Source organism: Schistocerca nitens, chromosome 9 (assembly GCF_023898315.1).
Source record: "Schistocerca nitens isolate TAMUIC-IGC-003100 chromosome 9, iqSchNite1.1, whole genome shotgun sequence".
Lineage (NCBI taxonomy): Eukaryota > Metazoa > Arthropoda > Insecta > Orthoptera > Acrididae > Schistocerca > Schistocerca nitens.
Window position 1 is genome coordinate 402,758,124 of NC_064622.1, and position 26,865 is coordinate 402,784,988.

A 26,865-nucleotide genomic window follows, 5' to 3' on the forward strand; every position below is an offset into this window, starting at 1 on the left:
CGTTTTCCTTACTTGAACAGCGTGCAATCATTCGTTTTCTGAATTTGCATGGTGTGAAACCAATTTAAATTCATCGACAGTTGAAGGAGACCTGTGGTGATGGAGTTATGGATGTGTCGAAAGTGCGTTCGTGGGTGCGACAGTTTAATGAAGGCAGAACATCGTGTGACAACAAACCGAAACAAACTCGGGCTCGCACAAGCCGGTCTGACGACATGATCGAGGAAGTGGAAAGAATTGTTTTGGGGGATCGCCGAATGACTGTTGAACAGATCGCCTCCAGAGTTGGCATTTCTGTGGGTTCTGTGCACACAATCCTGCATGACGACCTGAAAATGCGAAAAGTGTCATCCAGGTGGGTGCCACGAATGCTGACGGACGACCACATGGCTGCCCGTGTGGCATGTTGCCAAGCAATGTTGACGCGCAACGACAGCAGGAATGGGACTTTCTTTTCGTCGGTTGTGACAATGGATGAGACGTGGATGTCATTTTTCAATCCAGAAACAAAGCGCCAATCAGCTCAATGGAAGCACACAGATTCATCGCCACCAAAAAAATTTCGGGTAACCGCCAGTGATAAAAAAATTATGGTGTCCATGTTCTGGGACAGCGAGGGCGTAATCCTTACCCATTGCGTTCCAAAGGGCACTACGGTAACAGGTGCATCCTACGAAAATGTTTTAAAGAACAAATTCCTTCCTGCACTGCAACAAAAACGTCCGGGAAGGGCTGCACGTGTGTTGTTTCACACAGACAACGCACCCGCACATCGAGCTAACGTCACGCAACAGTTTCTTCGTGATAACAACTTTGAAGTGATTCCTCATGCTCCCTACTCACCTGACCTGGCTCCTAGTGACTTTTGGCTTTTTCCAACAATGAAAGACACTCTCCGTGGCCGCACATTCACCAGCCATGCTGCCTTTGCCTCAACGATTTTCCAGTGGTCAAAACAGACTCCTAAGAAGCCTTCGCCGCTGCCATGGAATTATGGCGTCAGCGTTGTGAAATATGTGTACGTCTGCAAGGCGATTACGTCGAGAAGTAACGCCAGTTTCATCGATTTCGGGTGAGTAGTTAATTAGAAAAAAAAAAAACGGAGGTCTTAGAACTTGAATGCACCTCGTATAATCTATCTGATACCATCTAGTATCTCCAGGATTCTTCCATGTATGAAAACAATAATTAATATTTACCTGCAAAAGATGGATAACATTTTTTATATATACACTACTGGCCATTAAAATTTGCTACACCAAGAAGAAATGCAATTGATATACGGATATTCATTGGACAAATATATTATACTAGAACTGACATCTGATTACATTTTCACGCAATTTGGGTGCATAGATCCTGAGAAATCAGTACCCAGAACAACCACCTCTGGCCGTAATAACGGCCTTGATACTCCTAGGCATTGAGTCAAACAGAGCTTGGCTGGCGTGTACAGGTACAGCTGCCCATGCACCTTCAACACGACACCACAGTTCATCAAGAGTAGTGACTGGCGTATTGTGACGAGCCAGTTGCTCGGCCACCATTGACCAGACGTTTTCAATTGGTGAGAGATCTGGAGAATGTGCTGGTCAGGGCAGCAGCCGAATATTTTCTGCATCCAGAAAGGCCAGTACAGAACCTGCAACATGCGGTCGTGCATTATCCTGCTGAAATGTGGGGTTTCGTAGGGATCAAGAGTAGAGCGGTTCTAGGCGCTACAGTCTGGAACCGCTACGATCGCAGGTTCGAATCCTGTTTCGGGCATGGATGTGTGTGATGTCCTTAGTTTAGTTAGGTTTAAGTAGTTCTAAGTTCTAGGGGACTGATGACCTCAGATGTTAAGTCCCATAGTGCTCAGAGCCATTTTTTTGAAGGGTAGAGCCATGGGTCGTAACACATCTGAAATGTAACGTCCACTGTTCAAAGTGCCGTCAATGCGAACAAGAGGTGGCCGAGACGTGTAACCATTGGCACCCCATATCTTCACGCCGGGTGATACGCCAATATGTCGATGACGAATACACGCTTCCAATGTGCGTTCACCGCGATGTCGCCAAACACGGATGTGACCATCATGATGCTGTAAACAGAACCTGGATTCATCCGAAAAAATGACGTTTTGCCATTCGTGCACCCAGGTTCGTCGTTGAGTACACCATCGCAGGCGCTACTGTCTGTGATGCAGCGTCGAGGGTAACCTCAACCATGGTCTCCGAGCTGATAGTCCATGCTGCTGCAAACGTCGTCGAACTGTTCTTGCAGATGGTTGTTGTCTTGCAAACGTCCCCATCTGTTGACTCAGGGATCGAGACGTGGCTGCACGATCCGTTACAGCACATGCGGGTAAGATGCCTGTCATCTCGACTGCTAGTGATACGAGGCCGTTGGGATCCAGCACGGCGTTCCATATTACCCTCCTGAACCCACCGATTCCATATTCTGCTATAAGTCATTGGATCTCGACCAACGCTAGCAGCAATGTCGCGATACGATAAACCGCAATGGTGATAGGCTACAATCCGACCTTTATCAAAGTCGGAAACGTGATGGTATGCATTTCTTCTCCTTACACGAAGCATCACAAGAACGTTTCACCAGGCAACGCCGGTCAATTGCTGTTTGTGTATGAGAAATCGGTTGGAAACTTTCCTCATGTCAGCACGTTGTAGGTGTCGCCACCCGCGCCAACACTGCGTGAATGCTCTGAAAAGCTAATCATTTGCATATCACAGCATCTTCTTCCTGTCGGTTAAGATTAGCGTCTGTAGCACGTCATCGTGGTGTAGCAATTTTAATGGCCAGTAGTCTACAAGATGAACATAGTTTAATATTCTGTTTCATTTATTGTCCTTCCCGTACATTCTACAGTTGCTGTCTAATTAGCACCTTCTCCTGCGTAGATCTGTGTGAACTACGTTTTTTAAGTGAAATGATTTACAAAAAAACCATGCAATTGTTTTTTAAAAATTTCATATGCGTTCCTCCTTCTGCTCCATCTCTGGTGGACATGATTTATATGCTCGCATGCTCAACAAGAAGAAATCCAGCATGAATATTTAATTTGCATCTGAATGCGCGCAGTTGATAAACATCTTGGCAGTTTAAAACCATGTATCCGAATGAAACTCGAACCTCGACTCTCGCCGACTGTTACATCTCCGCATTACTTACGATCCGCACTAACAGCTTCAACTGCCAGTACACCACTCCCTTGCTATCCAAATTTCACCGAAGCCCACCTCCAAGCCTCGTTTAACTAAAGCTCCTCGAAGAAAGCATATTACGTAAAACTATCCTGGCTACAGCCTAAATCACCTTCCATTCTGCAGCGCAGTGGGTGCTGTATTTTCAAATTTCCCCGCAGATTGAAGCTCTGACTAGACCTGGACTCGAAGCCAGAACTTTGCCTTTCCAGGTCAATGCTCCTTCAGTTTGAGCTAGCTCAACAAAACTCATTACGGTAGAGCAAGGAGAATTACCTCCGCTTTATCAATATGGATAAGATCTGATTCATATACATCGTGTTTCACAATTCTTATTACAGGCTTATATTGATTGTAGAAGGAGCTTAGTAGATAAAGTTATGATCCACATCCGTCGACAGCCACGTAGATACTCCGCAAGCCACAGTAGGTTCGTGGCGGAGGGTACCCTGTACCATCACTAGTCATTTCGTGTTACACCTGCAAACAGAGCGAGGGAAAAATAACTGTCTATATTCCTCCATATGAGACATAATTTCTAGTATCTTATCTTCGTGGTCCCTACACGTATTGTATGTTGACGGCAATAGAATCGTTCAGTGTCACAGCTGATGCTGCTTATTTGTAGCAACCTTTAAAAAAAAATTAAAAAGGAGAATGATGAAGTTATTTTTCAGTACATCGTGGAACTACCTACAACTCCTTCTCAGAAAAGAAAGCTAAGTACCAACACTGAAGGTGGACACTTGTTACCAAACATGCTTCTTCTGCAACACTCCTCTCTCTAGCAACATTTACTTCACGCACACCCTGCACCCCCATTCAAAATCAACCAAATTAAAATGTGTGCGTCATACTTAGACCTACTGTTTGACAATCACCTGATTGCTGGACTCCTTAGTTTTGAATCGTCAGAAACTGGAAGACTTCCAGCTGCCAATGCTTTGTGTCTGACCACTGGCACTAATAATAATAATAAGAATATTAATAATAATAGTGTGTGGTTCCTACAGCAGTGAAGTAGCCATTAAACAGTTACTGTTGTGTTGTCAGTTAGTGTATTTATTTTTGCGAAGTGAACAATGAAGCAATTTCTGGTCTATTATGGAAACTACCTACAAATCGGAGAAGTCATTTGTATGAGATATTGGAGCACATGTTATGTATTTGTCTCAATTTTACTACCATAGATGCAGGATACGAATTATAAAATATGTATGTAACGGGTAGACTATGTGACGAATAGACTGTTTACACGTATGTGTCACAAGATGTAGCCTCCAGCACATTGCGCCACGTGTTAATGCTGGCACTTGATAAAACTGTAATTTTTGGTAACTTACGTAATCAATACTACAGTCTTGCGCGGTAGTGATCACCTTTTAGAAATAATTCAGTTTTGTGACCGAACCACAACTGAACCCTTTAGCTTTTACGCCTCAGAAAGTGTGATTTTAGCCCTCTAGCTTGGGAACACTGGACTACAACAACGACTGCGAGAAACTGGTATGATCGCAAGTAGGAGGACTGAACTGCGATGCTCCACGGACGCGACGCTGTCTCGACTTTGATGAGGACTTTCCTTCGTGACGTAGGAAAGAGCCCGACAGTGTGTAATAGGTACATCGCCCATGCCATGGCCTCCTGTACAGCACACAGGTCAAAGTTCATTGCCTCCGCTGTGTGTGTACAGTGAAGGGGACGTTTTGAAAGTGACTCGATCTTAAAAACTTACTTCACGTCAAAACGGTACATTTCCAGACATGCGTTCCTTATTAAAACTTTGTCTACTAAACCCCCTCTACAACTCCTAGAAGCTTGTAATAGGAATTGTGAAGCACTCTGTGTACATGGTATGGAGAGAAACAATCTTAAAAATATGATTAGAGCACTTCGAATCGAGCACAATTTTCAATTAACCATCCGTTTGAAATGCTCTGTTGTGGGGCCAGTTAGTGACGAGCGACCGAAAGCGTATTCGTATGTTCCATCTGATACGGTTATGCTAAGGAGCGCAAAATTACCTGAAAATAATGATTTCTGTCGAATAGTAAAAGCTAGGCAAACTTTAAATTCCGTTACATGGAAGGTTACGTTAGTTCGCGACTTTTCTGCGATATTTACTGGATAAATCCTGATTATCAAATTAACTGCACTAGAAGCTAGGTAAAGGCATTAATTTGTTAATGTAGAAATCTGTACTGCAGACGCAGCTCTGCAGTAAAAGTTTCGACATTAGTACTGTAAGGTCCATGTTAGTAATAACGAAATCTAAAAGCCACATATTTTAAATTTCGTTAATGTACAGACACCACACGGCAACTGTCCGACAATCACGGTAGCAGCTTATTGTTGTTGCTGTGGTCTTCAGTCTGAAGACTGGTTTGATGCAGTTCTCCATGCTACTCTATCGTGTGTAAGCCTCTTCATCTCCGAATAACAACTGCAACCTACATCCTTCTGAATCTGCTTACTGTATTCATCTCTTGGTTTCTATCTACAATGTTTACACCTCAACTTCCCTCCAGTACTAAACTGATGATCCCTTAATGTCTCAGAATGCGACCTATCAGCCGATCCCTTCTTCTAGTCGATTTATGCCACAAATTTCTTTTCTCTCCAGTTCTATTCCGTACTTCCTCATTGGTGTCAAAATCGACCAATTTAATCTTCAGCAATCTTCTGTAGCACCACATTTCAAAAGCTTCTATTCTCTTCTTCTCTGAACTGTTTATCGTCAACGTCTTACTTCCATACAATGCCAACTTCAAACAAATACCTTCAGAAAAGGTTTCCTAAGACTTAGATATCAAGAAATTTATCTTCTTGAGAGACGCCTTTCTTGCAATTGTCAGTCTACATCTTATATCCTCTCTGCATCGACCATCATCTGTTATTTTACTGTCCTAAATTAATTCCGTCAGCATCGTCTGATTGAATTCGACTACATTTCATTACCCACGTTTTGCTTTTGTTGATGTTCATCTTACATCCTCCTTTTACGACACTGTCCATTCCATTCAACTGATCTTCAAAATCTTTTCCTGCCTCTGAACGAATTACAATTTCATCGGCAAACTTCAAAATCTTTGTTTCTTCTCTCTGAACCTCAATTCCTCCTCCGAAATTTTTCTTTGGTTTCCTTTACTGTTTGCTCAACGTATAGATTAAATAACATCGGCGATAGGCTACGACACTGTCTCACTCCCTTCCCCTTTCATGTCCCTCGACTATTTATAACTGCCGTCTGGTTTCTGTATAAGTTGTGTGTAGCCTTTCGATTCGTGTATTTTACCCCTGCTATCTTTCGATAAGTTATTCAAATCGACATTATCAAAACCTTTCTCCAAGTCTACAAAACGTATAAACGTAGGTTTGCCTTTCCTTGAAGTATCTTCTAAGATAAATCGTGTAGTCAGTATTGCTTCGTGTGCTCCTACATTTCTCCAAAAGCCAGACTGATAATGCTAGAGTTCTGGTTCTGCCAGTTTTTTCATTCTTTTGTATCAGCACGGGGTTGCCGCGCGGTCTGGGGCGTCTTCCCGTGGTTCGCGCGGCTCCCCTCGTCGGAGGTTCGAGTCCTCCCTCGGTCATGGGTTCAAAAATGGCTCTGAGCACTATGGGACTTAACATCTGAGGTCACATGTCCCCTAGAACTTAGATCTACTTAAACCGAACTAACCTGCCCGAGGCAGGATTCGATCCTGCGATCGTAGCGGTCGCGCCGTTCCAAACTGAAGCGCCTAGAACCGCTCGGCCACACCGGCCGGCCGGGCATGTGTGTGTGTGTGTGTGTGTGTGTGTGTGTGTGTGTGTGTGTGTGTGTGTGTTGTCCTTAGCGTAAGTTACTCTATGTTAGATTAAGTAGTGCGTAAGCTTAGGGACCGATGACCTGAGCAGTTTGGTCCCGTAGGAAGTTACCACCACGACCACCATCATTCTTTTGTAAATAATTCGTGTTGGTGTTTTGCCCCCATGACTTATTAAAGTGATGGTTCGGTAATGTTCACACATGTCAGCATCTGCCTTCTTTGGAAATGGAATAATTACTTTCTTCTTGAAGCCTGAGGATATTTCACTTGTTTCATACACCTTGCATCTCAGGGGGAACTGGGTAAATCTAATCGGACAAAACCGCCTTGCTTAAAATACGCAAACCGTTTGCGTAGCGGACAGTCTTCCACGCGCTGACTGGCTGTCGTTTAACAGAGACAGGTCCTCAGCTGTGCATTTCCGACCTGTTCTTATTCCGAAAATTTTGCTGGAATCGGTGTCCCCTGCCTTTCTCTGAGCTCACTGTCATGTCGATAGTTGTAGACCTAGTACTGAGCAATGTAACACACCAGAAGCGATTTATTCTCAGTCAGACAATGATTCTTTATTTCTGATAAAGGAACTAGCTAAATTTAGTCTAGAGGAATGTGTCACAGTTAAGATTTCTGTCTCATTATCGATCTGTTCCACTTTGAACGGGATGATGGGCTGTAGCGAAATTAGGCGTGAATCCTGGCGCCAAACGCCAAGGTCTGCTACGCATCGAGAGCGGAACAAATCGCCAACTCCGTCACTGACCACTCTCGCAGCTGCCTTTACGTAAGTTCGAGGACGCGCCTCCGCTGCGGTTTTACGGCTAACGGAACCTCACGCTTGATGGAGCCGTAAACGGCGCAAGTGAATGTTATTCTTCTGTCGGAAATACAGCAGTTACGCAGCGGAGAAGTGGAGTATGTTTCTTCTGTACGACACAATTCTCTCATTTCTTCTCGCTCTGTGTCAAACTATCCCATAAAATCCCCAACTAATGATTCCACAAGTAGAAATACATTTAGTATTGCAAACGATTCTACGGCGCTCATAGCTTTGTTTGATTGCTCAGACGCGTAGCTACAAAATACTGTATGTACTTCAGTATGAAAAGGACTGGTGGTAACTCAAGAGAGAAATGAACGGGATTTGGAAGTAACTTCAGGCGTACTCCAGGGAAACAGATTGAGACACTTGCTGTTCGTGTTTTATAACAATGACCTTGCAGACACAGTACTCACAGATGTTTCACAGATAATGCTGTTATCTATGATGAACTACTGTCTGTAAAATCTGCACAAATATTCAATCTTGATAACATTTCAAAATAATGCAAAGATTGGCAACTTACTTGAAAAGAGCAGAAATGTTAAATTTTACATTTCACAAAACAAAAAATCGTGTTAACAGTATCAGTATGAATGAATCATAGATGGAACCGGTCAACTCACACAAATAACTGGCCGTAAGAATTTGTAGGGTTTTCAGATGGAACGATCACACAGGTTCAGTCGTAGGTAAAGGAGATGGCACACTGTGGCTTATTGGTAGAGTACTGGGGAAATGCAATCAGTCTGCAAAGGAGATTGCTCAAGTGCGTTGGACTCGTACAATTTAGGCTAACGGGGGATATTGAAAGCATATGGACAAGGAAAACACGAATGGTCACAGGTTTGTTTAGCCCATGGGGGAGAGCCACGAAGCTGTCGAAAAAACTGAGCTGATAAGCTGTTGAAGATAGATGCAAACCACTCCCGAAAGCCTGCTTAGTGAGGGGCAACCTCCGTCGGCTCTCTGGGACCAATGTCCATACCCCCAATTTCCGGCCTGACCGTAGCAGGTGATGTTGTGGACCCTATAGCTATCTCCAACACCTTGGGCCACTATTTTGCGGAGATTAGAGCTCCACCTAGTATCACCCGGCCTTTGATTAACTTTTCCTATCAAAAACCTGAATGCTACAATGCCTTATTTACTATGAGGGAGCTAGATGACGCTCTCACTTTATCCCTATCTTTCAGCCGCAGGGCCGGACGATATCACATTCAGATGCTGCAGCGCCTTTCTCGCACGGGCAAGCACTTTCTCCCTCGTTTGTACATTCGTACTTGGGCAGATAGCACGTTTTCCAGACGCTGGTGTGAAGCCACTGTCTCATACTCATACCTAAGCCTGGTAAGGACAAACACCTCTCTTCTAGTTACCGCCCCATTTCTCTCACCAGCTGTGTTTGCAAGGTGATGGAACGTATGATTCATGGCCGGTTGATATGGTGGCTCGAATCTCGCAGTCTACTAACCACTGCACAATGTGGATTACGAGCACGCCGTTCTACAGTTGACCGTTTCGTCACTTTGTCAACCCACGTCACGAACAGTTCGCTGCGGAAATACCAGACTGTGGCCTACGACAACTGCTGGAGGACTGGTGTCCTCCGTACTCTATACCCGTGGGGCTTGAGATCAGCAGTGTCGGACACCTTCATCCCGAAGAACGGGGTGCCTCAAGCTCCGTCCTGAGCGTTGTCCTCTTTGCAATAGCCATTAACGCTATTATAGCCTGTCTCCAGCAGGGCACCTCCGGCTCTCTTTCGTCGATGGCTTTGAGATCTAATGCAGTTCTCCATGGACATGTCTACTTGAGCGGCGTCTCCAGCGATGTCTCGATCTTCACTTGTGGAGTATCGACAATGGCTTTCGCCTTTCCACTGGCAAAACAGTTAGTATGAATATCTGGCGGCGCAATTGGTTTCTTCCTCCGTCTTTACATCTTGGGCCTCTTGCTCTTCCGTTCGCTGAAACTACGACATTCCTGGCACTCATACTTGATACAAAACTTCTTTGGTACTCTTACCTGGCCGCACGCTATACCCGGTCTCTACTTCCTGTGGAGCCGATCGGACCACCCTCCTCCGTTTGTGCCGATCCCTTGTCCATTCGAAACTAGACTGTGGGTGTTTCGTTTATTCCTCTGCACGTCCGTCCATCTTACGCCATCTAAATATAAGGGACATTCAAATGAAACCCGGTCATTAGTGAAAAAGTAACGGTACCGATTTTATTAACTCAAAAATGTAGTTATACACAGTGCAAATACCAAAAAATAGTCGCCAAAACAGTTGGTACATTTATCCCATTGCGACACTAGCCGGTCGATTCCATCCTTGAAGAATCTAGTAGGCTGCGGTCGGATCCAGGTCTGCACCCAGTCACAAACTTCGTCGTCCGTTGCGAATCAATGTTCGCGAATAGCTTGTTTTAGAGGTCCAAACACATGAAAGTCACACGGTAAAAGGTCGGGACTGTACGGTGGATGCTCCAGCGTTTCCCACCGAAACTGCTGCAATGTCGTCTCCACCGCATTGGCTGTGTATGGGAGGGCTTTATCATGCAGGAGGATACCGCCAATGGATAAAATACCTCGGTATTTCGACTTGATGGATCCTCTAAGGTTCTGCAAAGTGGCTTGGGATTTGATGGTGGTTCCCCGTTACAGGAACTCGACAAGCAGTGGGCCCTTGTGGTAAAAAAAAAAGAACATCATGACCTTACCAGAACTGGTGTGCACGGCCTTTGATTTCTTTAGTGGTGGTGAAGTCGTATGTTTCCACTGCTTGCTCTGACCCTTGCTTTCCGGTTCAAAATGGGGAGCCCGCCGTTGTGGCCGAGCGGTTCTAGGCGCTTTAGTCTGGACTCGCGCGACCGCTACGGTCGCAGGTTCGAATCCTGCCTCGGGCATGGATGTGTGTGATGTCCTTAGGTTAGTTAGGTTTAAGTAGTTCTAAGTTCTAGGGGACTAATGATCTCAGCTGTTAAGTCCCGTAGTGTTCAGAACCATTTGAACCAAAATGGTGACACTATCTTTCGTCACCTGTGACAATACGCGACAGAAGGCCGTATTCCTCCTCATGATAACGTTGCAGATGACTCAAAGACAGAGCCATTCGAGTCTTGCGCTGTTCGGCAGTCAGTTGATGGGGAACCCACTGCACAAAGATTTTTCGGAAGTTCAAGTGTTGATACGTTATGATGTGGGCGCCGCCCACGCTGAAACAAAGTAACCGACGGATCTCGTCTACGGTGATTCTGCGATTGTCCAAGACTAAAGCATTCACTTCCGCAACCATTTCCGGTGTGATGACACGATGAGCGTGTCCAGGACGAGCATCTTCTTCCAGTGACTCGCGCCTCTCAAGGAATCGTTTGCGCCATTCCACAACAGTTGAGCGACTCAGACTGTACCCACTGTACACAGCCTTCACACGTTGATACATTTCACGGCCTCCAGCTCCCTCCGCCGCTAAAAATCGAATCACTCCTCGTTGCTCCTGCTTACTCGCCTGCATGTTCGGTAGTGGACGATAACTTGTGCGACCACCTTCTCTTCGGCGTGAAACCACACTGGCGCTATGCAAGATCAAACGGTGCGCGCGGTGGAGCCACCATACCCGCAGTTACGTGGTGTCACCTTACGTGTAAGGCAAAGGTAGACGTACGGACCAGGTTTCATTTGAATGAACCTCATACTAAATTAAAAGGAAGGTCAGCGTTGGCCGTAATACTGATGTTTTATTGATAGCAGAATCGATTTTCGATCACATGGTGATCATCTTCAGTGCTGTACAAATTAAACTCAGACACTGCTATCAAGTTACCAATAACCAAAACCGAGATGCGATCACAATAATAGGAGGCCAATAGTCAGTTATTGTGATCGCTTCTCAGTTTCGGTTATTGATAACTTGATACCAGTGTCTGAGTTTAATTTGTACAGCACTGAAGATGATCACCATGTGATTGAAAATCGATTCTGCTATCAATACAACATCAATATTACGGCCAACGCTCAACTTCCTTTTAATTTAGCATATATGGTCGTTGTGCACACAGCACTCCATGGAGTCGCCAATCAACCTCATACTATCCAGCATCGTGGAATCCGTTTGGTCAGCCCGGTTGAGAGTCTCTATGCAGAAGCTACCGAACTACCGCTGTCATACCGGCGTGATGTTCTCCTCAGCAGATACGCATGCCGTTTGTCTGCCATGCCTAGGCACCCATCCTACGCCTCCTTCGCCTCCTTTTTCGATGACTCCCTTGACCGCCAGTAAGGGGCACATCCTTCTTCTCTTCCACCTCCCGGAGTTCGCCTTTGGCTCCTATTCCAGCAACTTAACTTTACGCTACCTGCCACGTTCCCGATTTGGTGGTGAACCATTTACCACCTAGGCTTCATGCGAGGGTCTGTGTTCATCTTGGACTTCATTCGCTTCCTAAGAAAACTACTCCGGACTCGATTATGGAAGAAAGTTTCTCAATCTTCGCAGAGAACTTAGTGACAGCACCTTCGTTTACCCTGATGGCTCCAAGACCGACTTTGGTGTCGGGTGAGCCTCCGTCATTGGAACCGACCATTTTTGCTATCGACAGAGCTCTTTGCCCTCTATCAGGCCACTCAATATACCGGTGACAAAGGCTTTTTAACTGAGTAATATACAGAGTTATTACAAATTATTGAAGCGATTTCACAGCTCTACAATAACTTTATTATTTGAGATATTTTCACAATGCTTTGCACACACATACAAAAACTCGAAAAGTTTTTTTAGGCATTCACAAATGTTCGATATGTGCCCCTTTAGTGATTCGGCAGACATCAAGCCGATAATCAAGTTCATCCCACACTCGGCGCAGCATGTCCTCATCAATGAGTTCGAAAGCATCGTTGATGCGAGCTCGCAGTTCTGGCACGTTTCTTGGTAGAGGAGGTTTAAACACTGAATCTTTCACATAACCCCACAGAAAGAAATCGCATGGGGTTAAGTCGGGAGAGCGTGGAGGCCATGACATGAATTGCTGATCATGATCTCCACCACGACCGATCCATCGGTTTTCCAATCTCCTGTTTAAGAAATGCCGAACATCATGATGGAAGTGCGGTGGAGCACCATCCTGTTGAAAGATGAACTCGGCGCTGTCGGTCTCCAGTTGTGGCATGAACCAATTTTCCAGCATGTCCAGATACACGTATCCTGTAACGTTTTTTTCGCAGAAGAAAAAGGGGCCGTAAACTTTAAACCGTGAGATTGCAGAAAACACATTAACTTTTGGTGAATTGCGAATTTGCTGCACGAATGCATGAGGATTCTCTACCGCCCAGATTCGCACATTGAGTCTGTTCACTTCACCATTAAGAAAAAAATGTTGCTTCATCACTGAAAACAAGTTTCGCACTGAACGCATCCTCTTCCATGAGCTGTTGCAACCGCTCCGAAAATTCAAAGCGTTTGACTTTGTCATCGGATGTCAGGGCTTGTAGCAATTGTAAACGGTAAGGCTTCTGCTTTAGCCTTTTCCGTAAGATTTTCCAAACCGTCGGCTGTGGTACGTTTAGCTCCCTGCTTGCTTTATTCGTCGACTTCGCGGGCTACGCGTGAAACTTGCCCGCACGCGTTCAACTGTTTCTTCGCTCACTGCAGGCCGATCCGTTGATTTCCCCTTACAGAGGCATCCACAAGCTTTAAACTGCGCATACCATCGCCGAATGGAGTTAGCAGTTGGTGGATCTTTGTTGAACTTCGTCCTGAAGTGTCGTTGCACTGGCTGATGTGAGTGCATTTCAAGCACGACATACGCTTTCTCGGCTCCTGTCGCCATTTTGTCTCACTGCACTCTCGAGCGCTCTGGCGGCAGAAACCTGAAGTGCGGCTTCAGCCGAACGAAACTTTATGAGTTTTTCTACGTATCTGTAGTGTGTCGTGACCATATGTCAATGAATGGAGCTACAGTGAATTTATGAAATCGCTTCCATCATTTGTAATAGCCCTGTACTCCGATTCTCTCAGTGCCCTTCAGAGTCTCTGCGTGCTGTACACATTCCATCTTTTAGTGTAACGGGTCCAAGAAAGCCTTTGTTTGCCCATTGTTGAGGGAGCCACTACCATGTTTATTATGTGGGTTCCAGGTCACATCGGCCTGACGGGAAATGAGGCTTCTGACGCTGCTGTCAAGGCTGCAGTCCTCCTAACGCGGTCCATTAGCTCTTCCACCCCTTTGGATGATCTCCGTGTTTCCATCTGTCAGTAGTTGGTGTCACTTTGGCATAACCACTGGTCTTCTTCTCATCACGGGAACCAGCTCCGGGGTACCAAACTTCTCCCAGCGACTTGGCCGACCTCATCTCGGCCCTCTCGCCGCGAGATCACTTTAGCTAGGTTCACCGCGTTGGAATGCCGCACACGAGGGCCGGGTTCGATTCCCTGCTGGTATGGGAGATTTTCTCCCCTCAGGGACTGGGTATTGTGCTGTGCTCGTCATCGCTTCATCACCATTGTCGACGCGCAAGTCGTCCAGTGTGGCGTCGCACTCAATAAGACTTGCACCTGGCGGCCGAACTTCCCGCCTAGGAGCTCCCGGCCACTAACGCCATACGCTCATTGCGATTTAGCTACGTTGCATATTGGGCATTGTCGTTTTCGCCATCGTGTTAAGTGGTGATCTCCCGCCTCTTTGGGCTCAACCTTTGGCGGTTCACCATTCCCTGAGCGAATGCCTCTTTTTCTTTTTAATCACTTACGTTGTCATGTAAGTTTTCCATCTGAGTTATAGGCTGTTTTAGCGAACGACGGGCAGGTTGTCGACCACGTATTACTTTTTATCCGTCGTAACATTACGCGAAGAACATTTTATCTTTTTGTGGACCTTTCTCCACGAGTAAGTCCTTGTTCTTGGATCTCTTTCCTTCCGTCGATTGGGCTTAACGTCGCCTTTAAGTTCTTCACCTCTTGATGGTGTAAGGTTATGACACGGCCGCTTATGACCTTAGTTGTTTTAGCGCCCTAAAACAAACAAACAAGGAATATACTACAACGTCCATGTAACGCTCAAGTAAGGATCGCAAAGATAAGATTCGATTAATTTCAGCGCACACAGAGGCGCTTAAGCAATCATTCTTCCCACTCTCCATGAGTGAATGGAACGGAAGAAAAACCGATACCCTCTGTCGTGCACTTCACAGTGGTTTGGTTAGAATGGGTGTAGATGGCTTGGTTCAAATGGCTCTGAGCACTATGGGACTTAACATCTTTGGTCATCAGTCCCCTAGAACTTAGAACTACTTAAACCTAACTAACCTAAGGACATCACACAACACCCAGTCATCACGAAGCAGAGAAAATCCCTGACCCCGCCGGGAATGGAACCCGGGAACCCGGGTGCGGGAAGCGAGAACGCTACCGCACGACCACGAGCTGCGGACAATGGGTGTAGACGTAGAGTTTTCCATTAGCGATACCAAACGATTGCAGATTGTTGTGTTAGTCAGCAAACGCCAGTGTATGTTACATTTGTCTACTGGGAGGATCTGCGTTTTTAGTGTCTCGTCACTAGAAGGGTCGGTAATGCCTACGAATATCCGTAGCATCTCCTGCACACGGAAGACTGTCAAAGCAAGTAATTCGTACGGCAGTGAAGGTCGTCGTTGTGGAGCATGTGTAATGGAACAGTAAACTGTGAATCCTCTAACTGGCAACAATAAAATACACTGATTAGCCAGAACACTACGACCACCGACCTACTATCGATGTAAACCCGTCCAAGCGGTAGAAGCGTCACCAGGCGAGGAATGAGTGCTAGTCAGGCACACGCACGGTGCACATAGCATCAGTGAGTGTGCTGTCCGTATGTAAAATGGGAAAGGCGCGAGATCTGTCTGAGTTTTACCGTGAGCAGATTATGATGGCCCGGAACTTCGGCACGAGCAATCCGGAAATTGTTCGACGTGTCGGGTGTTCACGGAGTGCTGTGGTGAGTGTCTTCAACACGTGGCGAAACCAAAGTGAAACCACGTCCACACATCTTGAGGTTGGACGGCCACCCCTCATTACAGATGTCGGACGTCGCAGGCTGGACGGACTGGTAAAATAGGACAAGCGGCGAACAGTAGCGGGGCTAACGTCATACTTTAATGCTGGACAGAGTACAAGTGTGTCTGAACACACAGTGCACGAACAGTCATAACGATGGGCCTCTGCAGCCGACATCCATGCATGTGCCAATGTTAACAGCACGACATCGACAACTACGACTGATATGGGCACGTGACCATGGGCACTGGACGTTGGCGCAGTGGCAGAGCATTGAATGGTCTTATGAATCACCACACCTTCTTCATCATGTCGATGGGAGGACGCGAATCCGTCGTCTTCCACGGGAATAGCTCCTTGACTCCGGTCCTGTGGGACGGAGAGAAGTTGGTGATGGCTCCAATATGCTCTTGGGAACATGATAGTGGGAATCCTTGGGTCTAATGGAGCTTGTGCAAGGCACCATGACGGCCAAGGAATATCGTCACTGGTTGCAAACAACGTAGACCCCTTCATAACGATCATGTTTCCCAAGGGCAGTGGCATTTTTCAACTAGACAATACTCCATGTCACAGTGCCTGAAGACTGATGGAGTGGTTCGGGGAACACAGTGGCGAGTTCCAACTGATGTGCTGGCCCCACAACTCGCCAGATCTGGACCCTATCGAACACATCTGGGATGTGATTGAGCATGGTGTCAGAGCTCATCACCCTCCTCCCCGGAATTTGAGGGAACTGGGTGACCTGCGTGTGCAGGTGTGGTGCCACCCCCCTCCAGCGACCTAGCAAGGCCTCATTGCTTCCATGCCACGACGCATCGCTGCTGTTATCCGTGCCAAAGGTGGACATACCGGCTATTAGGTAGGTGGTCGTAATGTTCTGCCTGTTCAGTGTACATGTGTCAGTAGTAGAGATCGTGCTATCAGCTGACGAGGAGGGATCCGGTTCGAACTATACTTTACGTGTTCTAAATTAAACCCCAACGCTCTCTTCAGCGTGTCATGAAATCTCCATTAATAATGCCATCACCGGCAATGTACGGCTAGAAAACAACCGGACTAGTACTGGTGAAACAATAAAACGAATGCAATAAGGCTGAAAGTCGCGTGGCCTGTCACGTGACTCTCGCTCCGCCTACTGCTCGAGTTTCATCTGCCTCCTGCACTCAGTCTGCCCGTGGCGTCTGTTTTAAGTAGTTGACGTTTTGTCTGTGCGTCGGAAAATGTTGAGTGTACAGAAAGAACAGCGTGTTAACATCAAATTTTGTTTCAAACTAGGAAAATCTGCAAGTGAAACGTTTGTAATGTTACAACAAGTGTACGGCGATGATTGTTTATCGCGAACACAAGTGTTTGAGTGGTTTAAACGATTTAAAGATGGCCGCGAAGACACCAGTGATGACACTCGCACTGGCAGACCATTGTCAGCAAAAACTGACATCAAAGGGATTGTGCACATTGATTGGGTACCAGAGGGACAAACAGTGAATCAGCATTACTACATTAGCGTCCTGGCTACCCTACGTGAGCGAGTACGGAGAAAACGGAACGATTTGTGGAGAAAAAAGTCATGGATCCTTCACCACGACAATGCCCCAGCTCACAGTGCGTTGTCAGTGAAGACGTTTTTGGCAAAACACAACATTCCCATCTTAGATCATCCACCCTACTCACCTGATTTGGCCCCCTGTGACTTTTTTCTTTTCCCTAAAGTCAAGTCAGCTTTGAAAGGAACTAGATTTGAGACTGTTGAAGCAGTAAAAGAAAAAGCGACGGAAGTAATGTATGGACTTACCGAAAATGATCTGCAGCATTGCTATGAACAGTGGAAAATTCGTATGGAGCGGTGTAGAGACCGAGGAGGAGAGTACATTGAAGGAGATAACATGAAATTGTAAATAATTGTAAATAAATGTTTTTTCCAGCATCAGTCCGGTTTTTTTCTAGTCGCACCTCGTATATGCCCAGCAGCCGTTCTCCTGAGAGATGGCGTATACAGACGTAGCCTAGGCATTATGTAAGAGGAAGTCTGGTTTTTCTCATTAGTTTACTCGTTTCCATTGGCAAAAAGGCCACTCACGACGTTCTCCTGCTTACTGCAGTCGGAACTGATGTCATTGTCTATTCAGTAGCGGCAGAAGTACGTTTCCGTCACAGCCGAGTCGTGTTTGGAGCAAAGAGGAACGAAGCAGCTACACCGTCCTCAGCATCACACTCTCATATCAGTTGTGTCACTGGCTGGTGTCTGTTTTGCTTTACAGAGCGGGCGAACCTGCAAAGTATAGGTCGGCGGGTACTGAATTCACTGTCATTCGTCCACTTGAGCTCGGTTACAGAATCAAGCCTTGGCGAATCAGAATTTGTACGTCCATTAAGTCTCTTAAATTATCAGTTTTCATCACTTTTCTCCCTCTGAGGGCATCGAACGCTTTTTTCATAGATCAACCGCTAGTTTTATGTAAAAAAAGAAAGACCATAATGTTCAGACAGGAAAGCGCAGATGCAAGTCGTTTACACAGTATCATGCTGCCATCTTTTCTATTGCCTGCATAGGTGAAGGTATGTCTAATATGGAGAAGTTTAACCAACACCAATGGTGAAATACTCTGCGATTACACGAGTTAATGCAGATCACTGGATCACAGTTACATCGAGACAAGAACCGCATTACGCGAGGTGTTTCAGGACCTCGCCGACGAACCACCAGGAATTATAGGTCTCTCGACCACACAGACAGGACCATATCTTTTGGTATCGGACATGCTCTCTTTTCCGTCATTTATGAGCTGTGAAAATTTGACAATGAATGATAATAATGAAACGCAAATTACTACATGTTAAAAGTATGTATGAAGAAAATTACAATAGGCGTCCAGTCAGAGGACGCCCATAGGATAGTTTCTAGGGTGGCCGAGGGAAAGACCTGGGGGTATGGAATATTTTTAATATTTTGAAGACGAATGGCGGTTTGTAAGTAGACGTAAAAAAGTTCCACCTCTGATCCTGTTAAAAACTGCGTAATACCGAGTTTAAATTCATTTTCTTCAAAGAAAAACGCCCACGATATTTTTTTCCTTTCCCTGCACAAGCTAGTGGGGGGGGGAGGGGGGGGTAGCCGCTGACGCCCCCTTGGCCCAAGGATATGGACATTATTGGCGTTCACTCTCCTTATCGTCGTTACATCCTTTACACCTCCACAGCAATGGCTATACATGATACGCCAGAAAGGAATAAATATCAAGCAACATAAAATCAGGCTCATATGCTCGCTACGAAGCGGATCCCTTCTCGACGTACCCAGTGTTACCTAAGGTCGACAGGTGACTGTGTTCGCACATTAGAACCAAAATGTGTCCATTATGCTGGGATTAGGGCGTTGTTGTAACAGGCAGTATCGTGGTATACATGAACCGATTGCAAGCTGGTCTAGATCAGTGTGCTGCAGAGATACAGATTCTGGGATATTGTTACTAACCATTTCAGCCCAAATATTTAGGGACAATTTTTGTCGCTGAGATCCAATGGTAACGCAATGTGGGTTCTCCAAGTCCAGGATGTAATTATAGCGACTACTAAAACAACAGGTAGGTATCTATAAAATAGACCATATCTGTCAGTGACACGTGTGAGAGAAGGCAGTTTCATCAGCATTTTGAAGAAAACTCCATGGCAAAACTTCCATACGAGATGCGAAATCTAGCGGTCTTTCTGCCTGCACCATCTGAAGATGTTACACGTGAAGATTGTGCTCCAGCGACACACTCCTAACGGGTACGTGACCTGTGCTCACAGAACGTACCACAGCACACGACTTGGTCGAAGGTGCAGTACTAAATCTCTCCATCACAGCATCCTCAAAACCCGGCAATCTCTCACAATGTGCTCCACACCAACATATTCTGAACGAAGACTCCGTTTTGTTAGATATCGACAAGACGCAGCAAAGGTACTGTGATGTGAATGTATGTTGATAGAAAACGGAAGCGCGGAGATGCGATTAAGATTCTTCCTTTGTACCTCATCCAAGCACACCATGATGAACGCTTGGATGCTAAAAAATGGTTAACTATGAGTTGGTTCTGGTGCTTTGCTTATTATGGACAATGGAAGTCAGTCATATTCCTGGCTCCTAAATCAACGACTAGCGAATAGCAAATTCTTCAATAAAAAGGACATATCGCCATTGAAGTTCGTTGGTAGGGTCCTGAAACACACCCTCACGTACACACACACACACACACACACACACACACACACACACACACACGTACACACACACACACACACACACACACACACACATATATAGAATAATTTTTTTCTTTACGTTTCAGAATGGGACTTCTGCTGCTTCTCGTTGCTTGTGGAGGCAACCCGCTGTACGACTACCAACCATTCGTGGGATACCATTACCCTGATGTAAGTAACATCAATATTTGTCGTGGGTGTGTAATACAGTACAATGGTGATCAGCACTGCCTTCTTCTAATACGCAGAATAATAGTTTAATCACTGTATCGTCCACAGTAAAATACTCTCTTGGGCGATAATGCAGGATTTTCCGGAGAATTTTACTGATGAAATCATTTCGGGTCATCTTTGAATTATGGTGCTGAGAAGGAAACTTATCTCGGGTTATTAGTCAAGTAACAGTATTACCTTAGTGTGAAGATGATGAGAGAGCAGGAAAATTATCTTGGGTCATTAGCGAAGCAACAGAATCATCTTGTAACAGCGTTTTGACCAATACCCTACAAGACATCTTTGCGTGAAGATGAAGAGTAGGAAACTGACTGATACATTACTTCAGGACGATGCTGTTTCCCAGCTGACATCTAGTGGTGACCTCATCAAATCATTATATTTCTATCTTCTTATTAACAACAAAGCAAACTTCTATTTCCTCATTAACTGTGTTGTTTTTACTACCTAAGAGCACCCAATCAAACATATATGTTTTCTTACTTTTCATTTCACTAACTCCTGCGATGTTCAGCCCGACCATCTCTCACTACATTTTTTTCTTGCCTCACATTCACTCATACCTCCATTCAAAAAATGGTTCAAATGGCTCTGAGCACTATGGGACTTAACTGCTGTGGTCATCAGTCCCCTAGAACTTAGAACTACGTAAACCTAACTAACCTAAAGACATCACACACATCCATGCCCGAGGCAGCATTCGAACCTGCGACCGTAGCGGTCGCGCGGTTCCAAACTGTAGCGCCTAGAACCGCTCGGCCACTCCGGCCGGCTACCTCCATTCATTCACTCTCTTTCTCGTTCACTCTCAGTACTCTGTGGATCCCATAGAGATGAAGAACATTCAAGGACGTGGGACGAGCCATTAACAAAATAGAACCAAGAGTAAGAAATTTAATTTGTGCTTTGCGTAAGCTAAACTCACACCATACCACTGAGTGTTACATTCTGTGCTTGTTATTGTGATCTTCAGTCCTAAGACTAGTTTGATGCAGGTCTCCACGCTAGCCCATCCTGTGTAAGCGTCTTTGTCTCATAACTACCGCAACCTACATTCACCTGACCCTGCTTTCTGAAGTCAAACCTTGGTCTCTCTCTACAACTTTCCCCCACATGCACTTCCCTCCAGTCCCAAACTGGCTAACGATTAATGCCTCAGGATGGGACTCCTGCTGCTTTTCGTGGCTTTTAAGGTTTGTGCTTAGGGCACATAAATCTAACTTATCAAATGAGCAATAATGCCACTTTTCTGTAAACGCTGGCGCCTCATCAGATTCAATAGCCGCTGTTAAACTCCTAGCGGTACATAAACATTTACGTGAGTACACTGGTATTTTTAAGGAAAGTGGTTACCTACAGTTGTAACAGGAGAATTCTTTTCAGATTACTCTAATTTCAATGAGCAGACGTACTCACCGTTAAGCCAATATGGATTTTCAGTCTTCGAACAATATGTATAAATGACTATTACGGATTTTCTTTTCGATTTTCTTTGGATCGGTGGGGCTTCTCAAAGACTTGCTTTATGTTAAATGCGAGCTTATTGAAGGTCTTCGCAACAGAACTTTTATGAATTAACTCAGATTGTATATTGTAGAACAAAGAACTACAGTGTTTTAACTTGAACACACCTGTCATCAGAGTTTCAGCATAATGATGTAAGGTTAAATTCTTGACATATCGACGCTTTTCACTTATCTGCAGTTGGTTGCAACTCTCATGTAAAACTGACGTGTAACTGAGGCAACGTACACTCCTGGAAATTGAAATAAGAACACCGTGAATTCATTGTCCCAGGAAGGGGAAACTTTATTGACACATTCCTGGGGTCAGATACATCACATGATCACACTGACAGAACCACAGGCACATAGACACAGGCAACAGAGCATGCACAATGTCGGCACTAGTACAGTGTATATCCATCTTTCGCAGCAATGCAGGCTGCTATTCTCCCATGGAGACGATCGTAGAGATGCTGGATGTAGTCCTGTGGAACGGCTTGCCATGCCATTTCCACCTGGCGCCTCAGTTGGACCGGCGTTCGTGCTGGACGTGCAGACCGCGTGAGACGACGCTTCATCCAGTCCCAAACATGCTCAATGGGGGACAGATCCGGAGATCTTGCTGGCCAGGGTAGTTGACTTACACCTTCTAGAGCACGTTGGGTGGCACGGGATACATGCGGACGTGCATTGTCCTGTTGGAACAGCAAGTTCCCTTGCCGGTCTAGGAATGGTAGAACGATGGGTTCGATGACGGTTTGGATGTACCGTGCACTATTCAGTGTCCCCTCGACGATCACCAGTGGTGTACGGCCAGTGTAGGAGATCGCTCCCCACACCATGATGCTGGGTGTTGGCCCTGTGTGCCTCGGTCGTATGCAGTCCTGATTGTGGCGCTCACCTGCACGGCGCCAAACACGCATACGACCATCATTGGCACCAAGGCAGAAGCGACTCTCATCGCTGAAGACGACACGTCTCCATTCGTCCCTCCATTCACGCCTGTCGCGACACCACTGGAGGCGGGCTGCACGATGTTGGGGCGTGAGCGGAAGACGGCCTAACGGTGTGCGGGACCGTAGCCCAGCTTCATGGAGACGGTTGCGAATGGTCCTCGCCGATACCCCAGGAGCAACAGTGTCCCTAATTTGCTGGGAAGTGGCGGTGCGGTCCCCTACGGCACTGCGTAGGATCCTACGGTCTTGGCGTGCATCCGTGCGTCGCTGCGGTCCGGTCCCAGGTCGACGGGCACGTGCACCTTCCGCCGACCACTGGCGACAACATCGATGTACTGTGGAGACCTCACGCCCCACGTGTTGAGCAATTCGGCGGTACGTCCACCCGGCCTCCCGCATGCCCACTATACGCCCTCGCTCAAAGTCCGTCAACTGCACATACGGTTCACGTCCACGGTGTCGCGGCATGCTACCAGTGTTAAAGACTGCGATGGAGCTCCGTATGCCACGGCAAACTGGCTGACACTGACGGCGGCGGTGCACAAATGCTGCGCAGGTAGCGCCATTCGACGGCCAACACCGCGGTTTCTGGTGTGTCCGCTGTGCCGTGCGTGTGATCATTGCTTGTACAGCCCTCTCGCAGTGTCCGGAGCAAGTATGGTGGGTCTGACACACCGGTGTCAATGTGTTCTTTTTTCCATTTCCAGGAGTGTATGTGATTGTTTTATTTCGTTTTATAGTTAATGTTAAATTCTTGAGGACTGCTGAATGCTTTCCAAGTTCATTGACTGACGTTTAATATATTGTTACAACTAGCAAAGAAATAAAAGGAGAACGTGCAAATGAAATCAGAATAACATCGTCGGTTTTGTTAAGCCTTGGCATTTTACTGATGTTTCTGTGCTACATTAAGCAAATTCAAACGCATGTACTGGGTACAATATGTGTGCCAAATAATGTTTGTTATATATTTTTGCCTACCTACAGTAACTTATACATGAGACATATTGTGTCAGTTACACTGTAGTCGAGGTATGAATGTGTGGCCTGTTGGCTATCAAGCAAGTATACTGTGAATGCATTATGTTTGGGTGGGTTCGGAGGATACTGTTCATTTTATGCCAACTAGTGCCATGGTATTTATGTTTCACTTCAGTAAAAATGCACCATTCAGTAAAAATTCACTATCGATAGATACACAGTAAGTAATATATTGCGATCTTATGTCTGTAATAAATGACAGCGTACGACAGTATTGCAATAAGAAATCTTGTAGGAGAAAAACCTTTTATCTGATCTTTTAGATAAACCTGTGGAAGGAACGTCTCTGAAGCCTATAAAATGAGGCACTATTTTAGAATCATCAAACTTCTGACAATCCAACCTGCGATTCGCAATCAAGTTACAGTGCTTCCCCCGCTGGCAACAGTGTCCTGACCATTCGATGAGGTGCCTACGGAATGGTTTGTGAAGGAAATTTTCGCCGTAAGATTGTTTTTTAGAAGGTTTGTTTTTGTCTCTTATTGCCTTTACGTTCTTCATTCTAATGTCGTAGCGATTGCTGATTTGTCCTACTTTAAGCGGCAGTTACCCCATCCAATGTGAAAAATAATGAAAGGAGGAATATTAAGAATTAACGTCCAGTCGACGTGAGGTCATTAGAGACGAAGGCGTAACCATCCCGATATTTGCCTTACATTATTTAGGGAAATCACGTAAAATATGAATGTGTATGGCTGGTCAGCGATTTGAACTACCATCTTTTCGACTTACCGCCGCATCATTTCACTCCGTACCAGATCTAGCCTTCATCAGTGAAGAGAACATTTTAGACGTGATGTGACTCCTTTATATGCCGGATAGTACACTGACAGCTTATGGTCTGGATTCAACGGGCATAAGCATTTGGTAATATGGGTTTAACCTCGAAACTGGGCATGTTAAAATTAGGAGTAAACATGAAGCATTCACAGTACGCTTCCTTGCTAACAGGCCACACATTCATGCCTTGACTACAGTGTAATTGACATAATATGTCAATTAGATAAAAATATACAACAAACATTGTTTGACACAGATATTGTACCTTGTACTTGCGTCTGAATTTCCTTAGTCTGGTACAGAAACAGCTTTAAAATACCAAGGATTAACAAAGTCGCCTGTGCTGATCTGATTTCATTTTCGTGTCCTCTATGCTATTCTTATCTTCCTTTATTTCTTTGTTTGCTGTAATGATACACTAAATGCTAGTCAACGAACGAGAAAAGCATGCACCAGCACTCTTCCAGAATTTAACATAAATTATAAAACAGTCACATGTGTTGACTCAGTTATACGTCAACTTCACATGAGAGTTGTAAACAACTTCAGACAAATTTAAAACATCAATGTGTCAAGAATTTAACGTCACTTCATTACGCTGCAACTTTGATGACGGATTTGTTGAAATTAAAGCTCTGCAGCTCTTTATTACACGATTTACTCTCGCCAACGAATCTTAAGCCTTAATATGATTTGGGTTAGTGCATAAAAATTCTTCTTGCTGCTTCTAATCGTATAAAATATTCTTCCCTTCTGGCCTCGAAAAGTGCAGCGGAATTCCGGGCACTGCGGTAATGCCTAAGCGTCATAAAAAGGCTGCCTGACAAAAAAAGGTGAAGTACGCAGAACACATGGTCGGATTTCGATGTAACTTCGTACAGGTACACGTCACCGGCGGGTATGTAAATGATTACATCTCCAATTCTCTGTAACAGGCAGAACGACCACCAGAGTTCATTATTGTTGTTCGTATTTATTGTTGTTACCAAGCCTGCTAGGCTATATAAGGAGCGCGAACCACGTCCGATGTTGAGTGATTACTGCGAAGGGCGTGATGATGCCACGTACTCTTGTCAGACAGCGTTATCAGGACCTGACAGATTTTGGTTAATTGTAAATGTGACTCATTTTTGTCATCACTGAAATCATATCACATCCCTTCTCAACATGTGAAGGTTTTTTTTAGTTTCCTTCTCCCCTTCTGGGTGCTTCAATGCTTTTGTCAGGCAGTATGCTGAACACGTCCTGTGTTAGACAGGTAACAGGAGGGCCCGATATGGCCGGAGATATCACGTGGCACGATTTCGCCCAATCTACGGCTACATATACACTGATGAGCCAAGACATTACGACCACTGCCCCCCGGGACGTTCGATGCCGCTTGATGGTGTTGCGAGCACGTGACGTCGCGACAAAAGTATGTAAGCGGAGCAGACACGGACGGGGGATCACCCTAGCGAATATATGGGCTGCTAATTGGGAAATCATCTGAGATAAGTGACTTTGATAAAGGGAGGATTATTATTACGCAGAGCCTGTCAACGAGTATCTCGAAAAAGACGAAGCTGGTCGAATGTTCACGAGCTACTGTCGTGAGCGTCTTCGGAAAGAGGGAGAAGGACTGTGAAACAACCACTAAGCAGAGCCTGTCAACGAGTATCTCGAAAAAGACGAAGCTGGTCGAATGTTCACGAGCTACTGTCGTGAGCGTCTTCGGAAAGAGGGAGAAGGGCTGTGAAACAACCACTAAGCAGAGCCTGTCAACGAGTATCTTGAAAAAGACGAAGCTGGTCGAATGTTCACGAGCTACTGTCGTGAGCGTCTTCGGAAAGAGGGAGAAGGACTGTGAAACAACCACTAAGCAGAGCCTGTCAACGAGTATCTCGAAAAAGACGAAGCTGGTCGAATGTTCACGAGCTACTGTCGTGAGCGTCTTCGGAAAGAGGGAGAAGGACTGTGAAACAACCACTAAGCGCTAAGTGGCTGGACGTCCACGACTCTCCACAGAATGTGGGGTTCGGAGGCTTGTCTGCTCTGTAAAGTAGGATAACTGCTGATCTGTGGCATCTCTGCTGAAAGAGCGCAGTACTGGTGCACGAACAAGTGTTTCGCAGCACACCGTTCGTCGTCCATTGCTGAAAATCGAGCTCCGATATCGGCAGTTACGATTACTGTGGGCGCGGGATCACCGGAATTCAATCGTCGATCAATGGAAGCGTGTCGGCTCT

General features: G+C 45.6%; 2 protein-coding genes across 2 annotated transcripts in view; one reads left to right on the forward strand and one right to left on the reverse strand.

Annotated features, from left to right (window-relative positions):
• Positions 1–26,865, reverse strand: part of LOC126204276 (uncharacterized) — a 681,498-nt gene that overhangs the window by 265,456 nt on the left and 389,177 nt on the right. The window lies entirely within an intron of this gene.
• Positions 1–26,865, forward strand: part of LOC126202875 (superoxide dismutase [Cu-Zn]-like) — a 151,901-nt gene that overhangs the window by 84,115 nt on the left and 40,921 nt on the right. Inside the window, exon 2 of the mRNA XM_049936915.1 lies at positions 20,208–20,292. Coding sequence (XP_049792872.1) covers positions 20,208–20,292 — 85 coding nt within the window. The remainder of the gene's footprint in view (positions 1–20,207; positions 20,293–26,865) is intronic.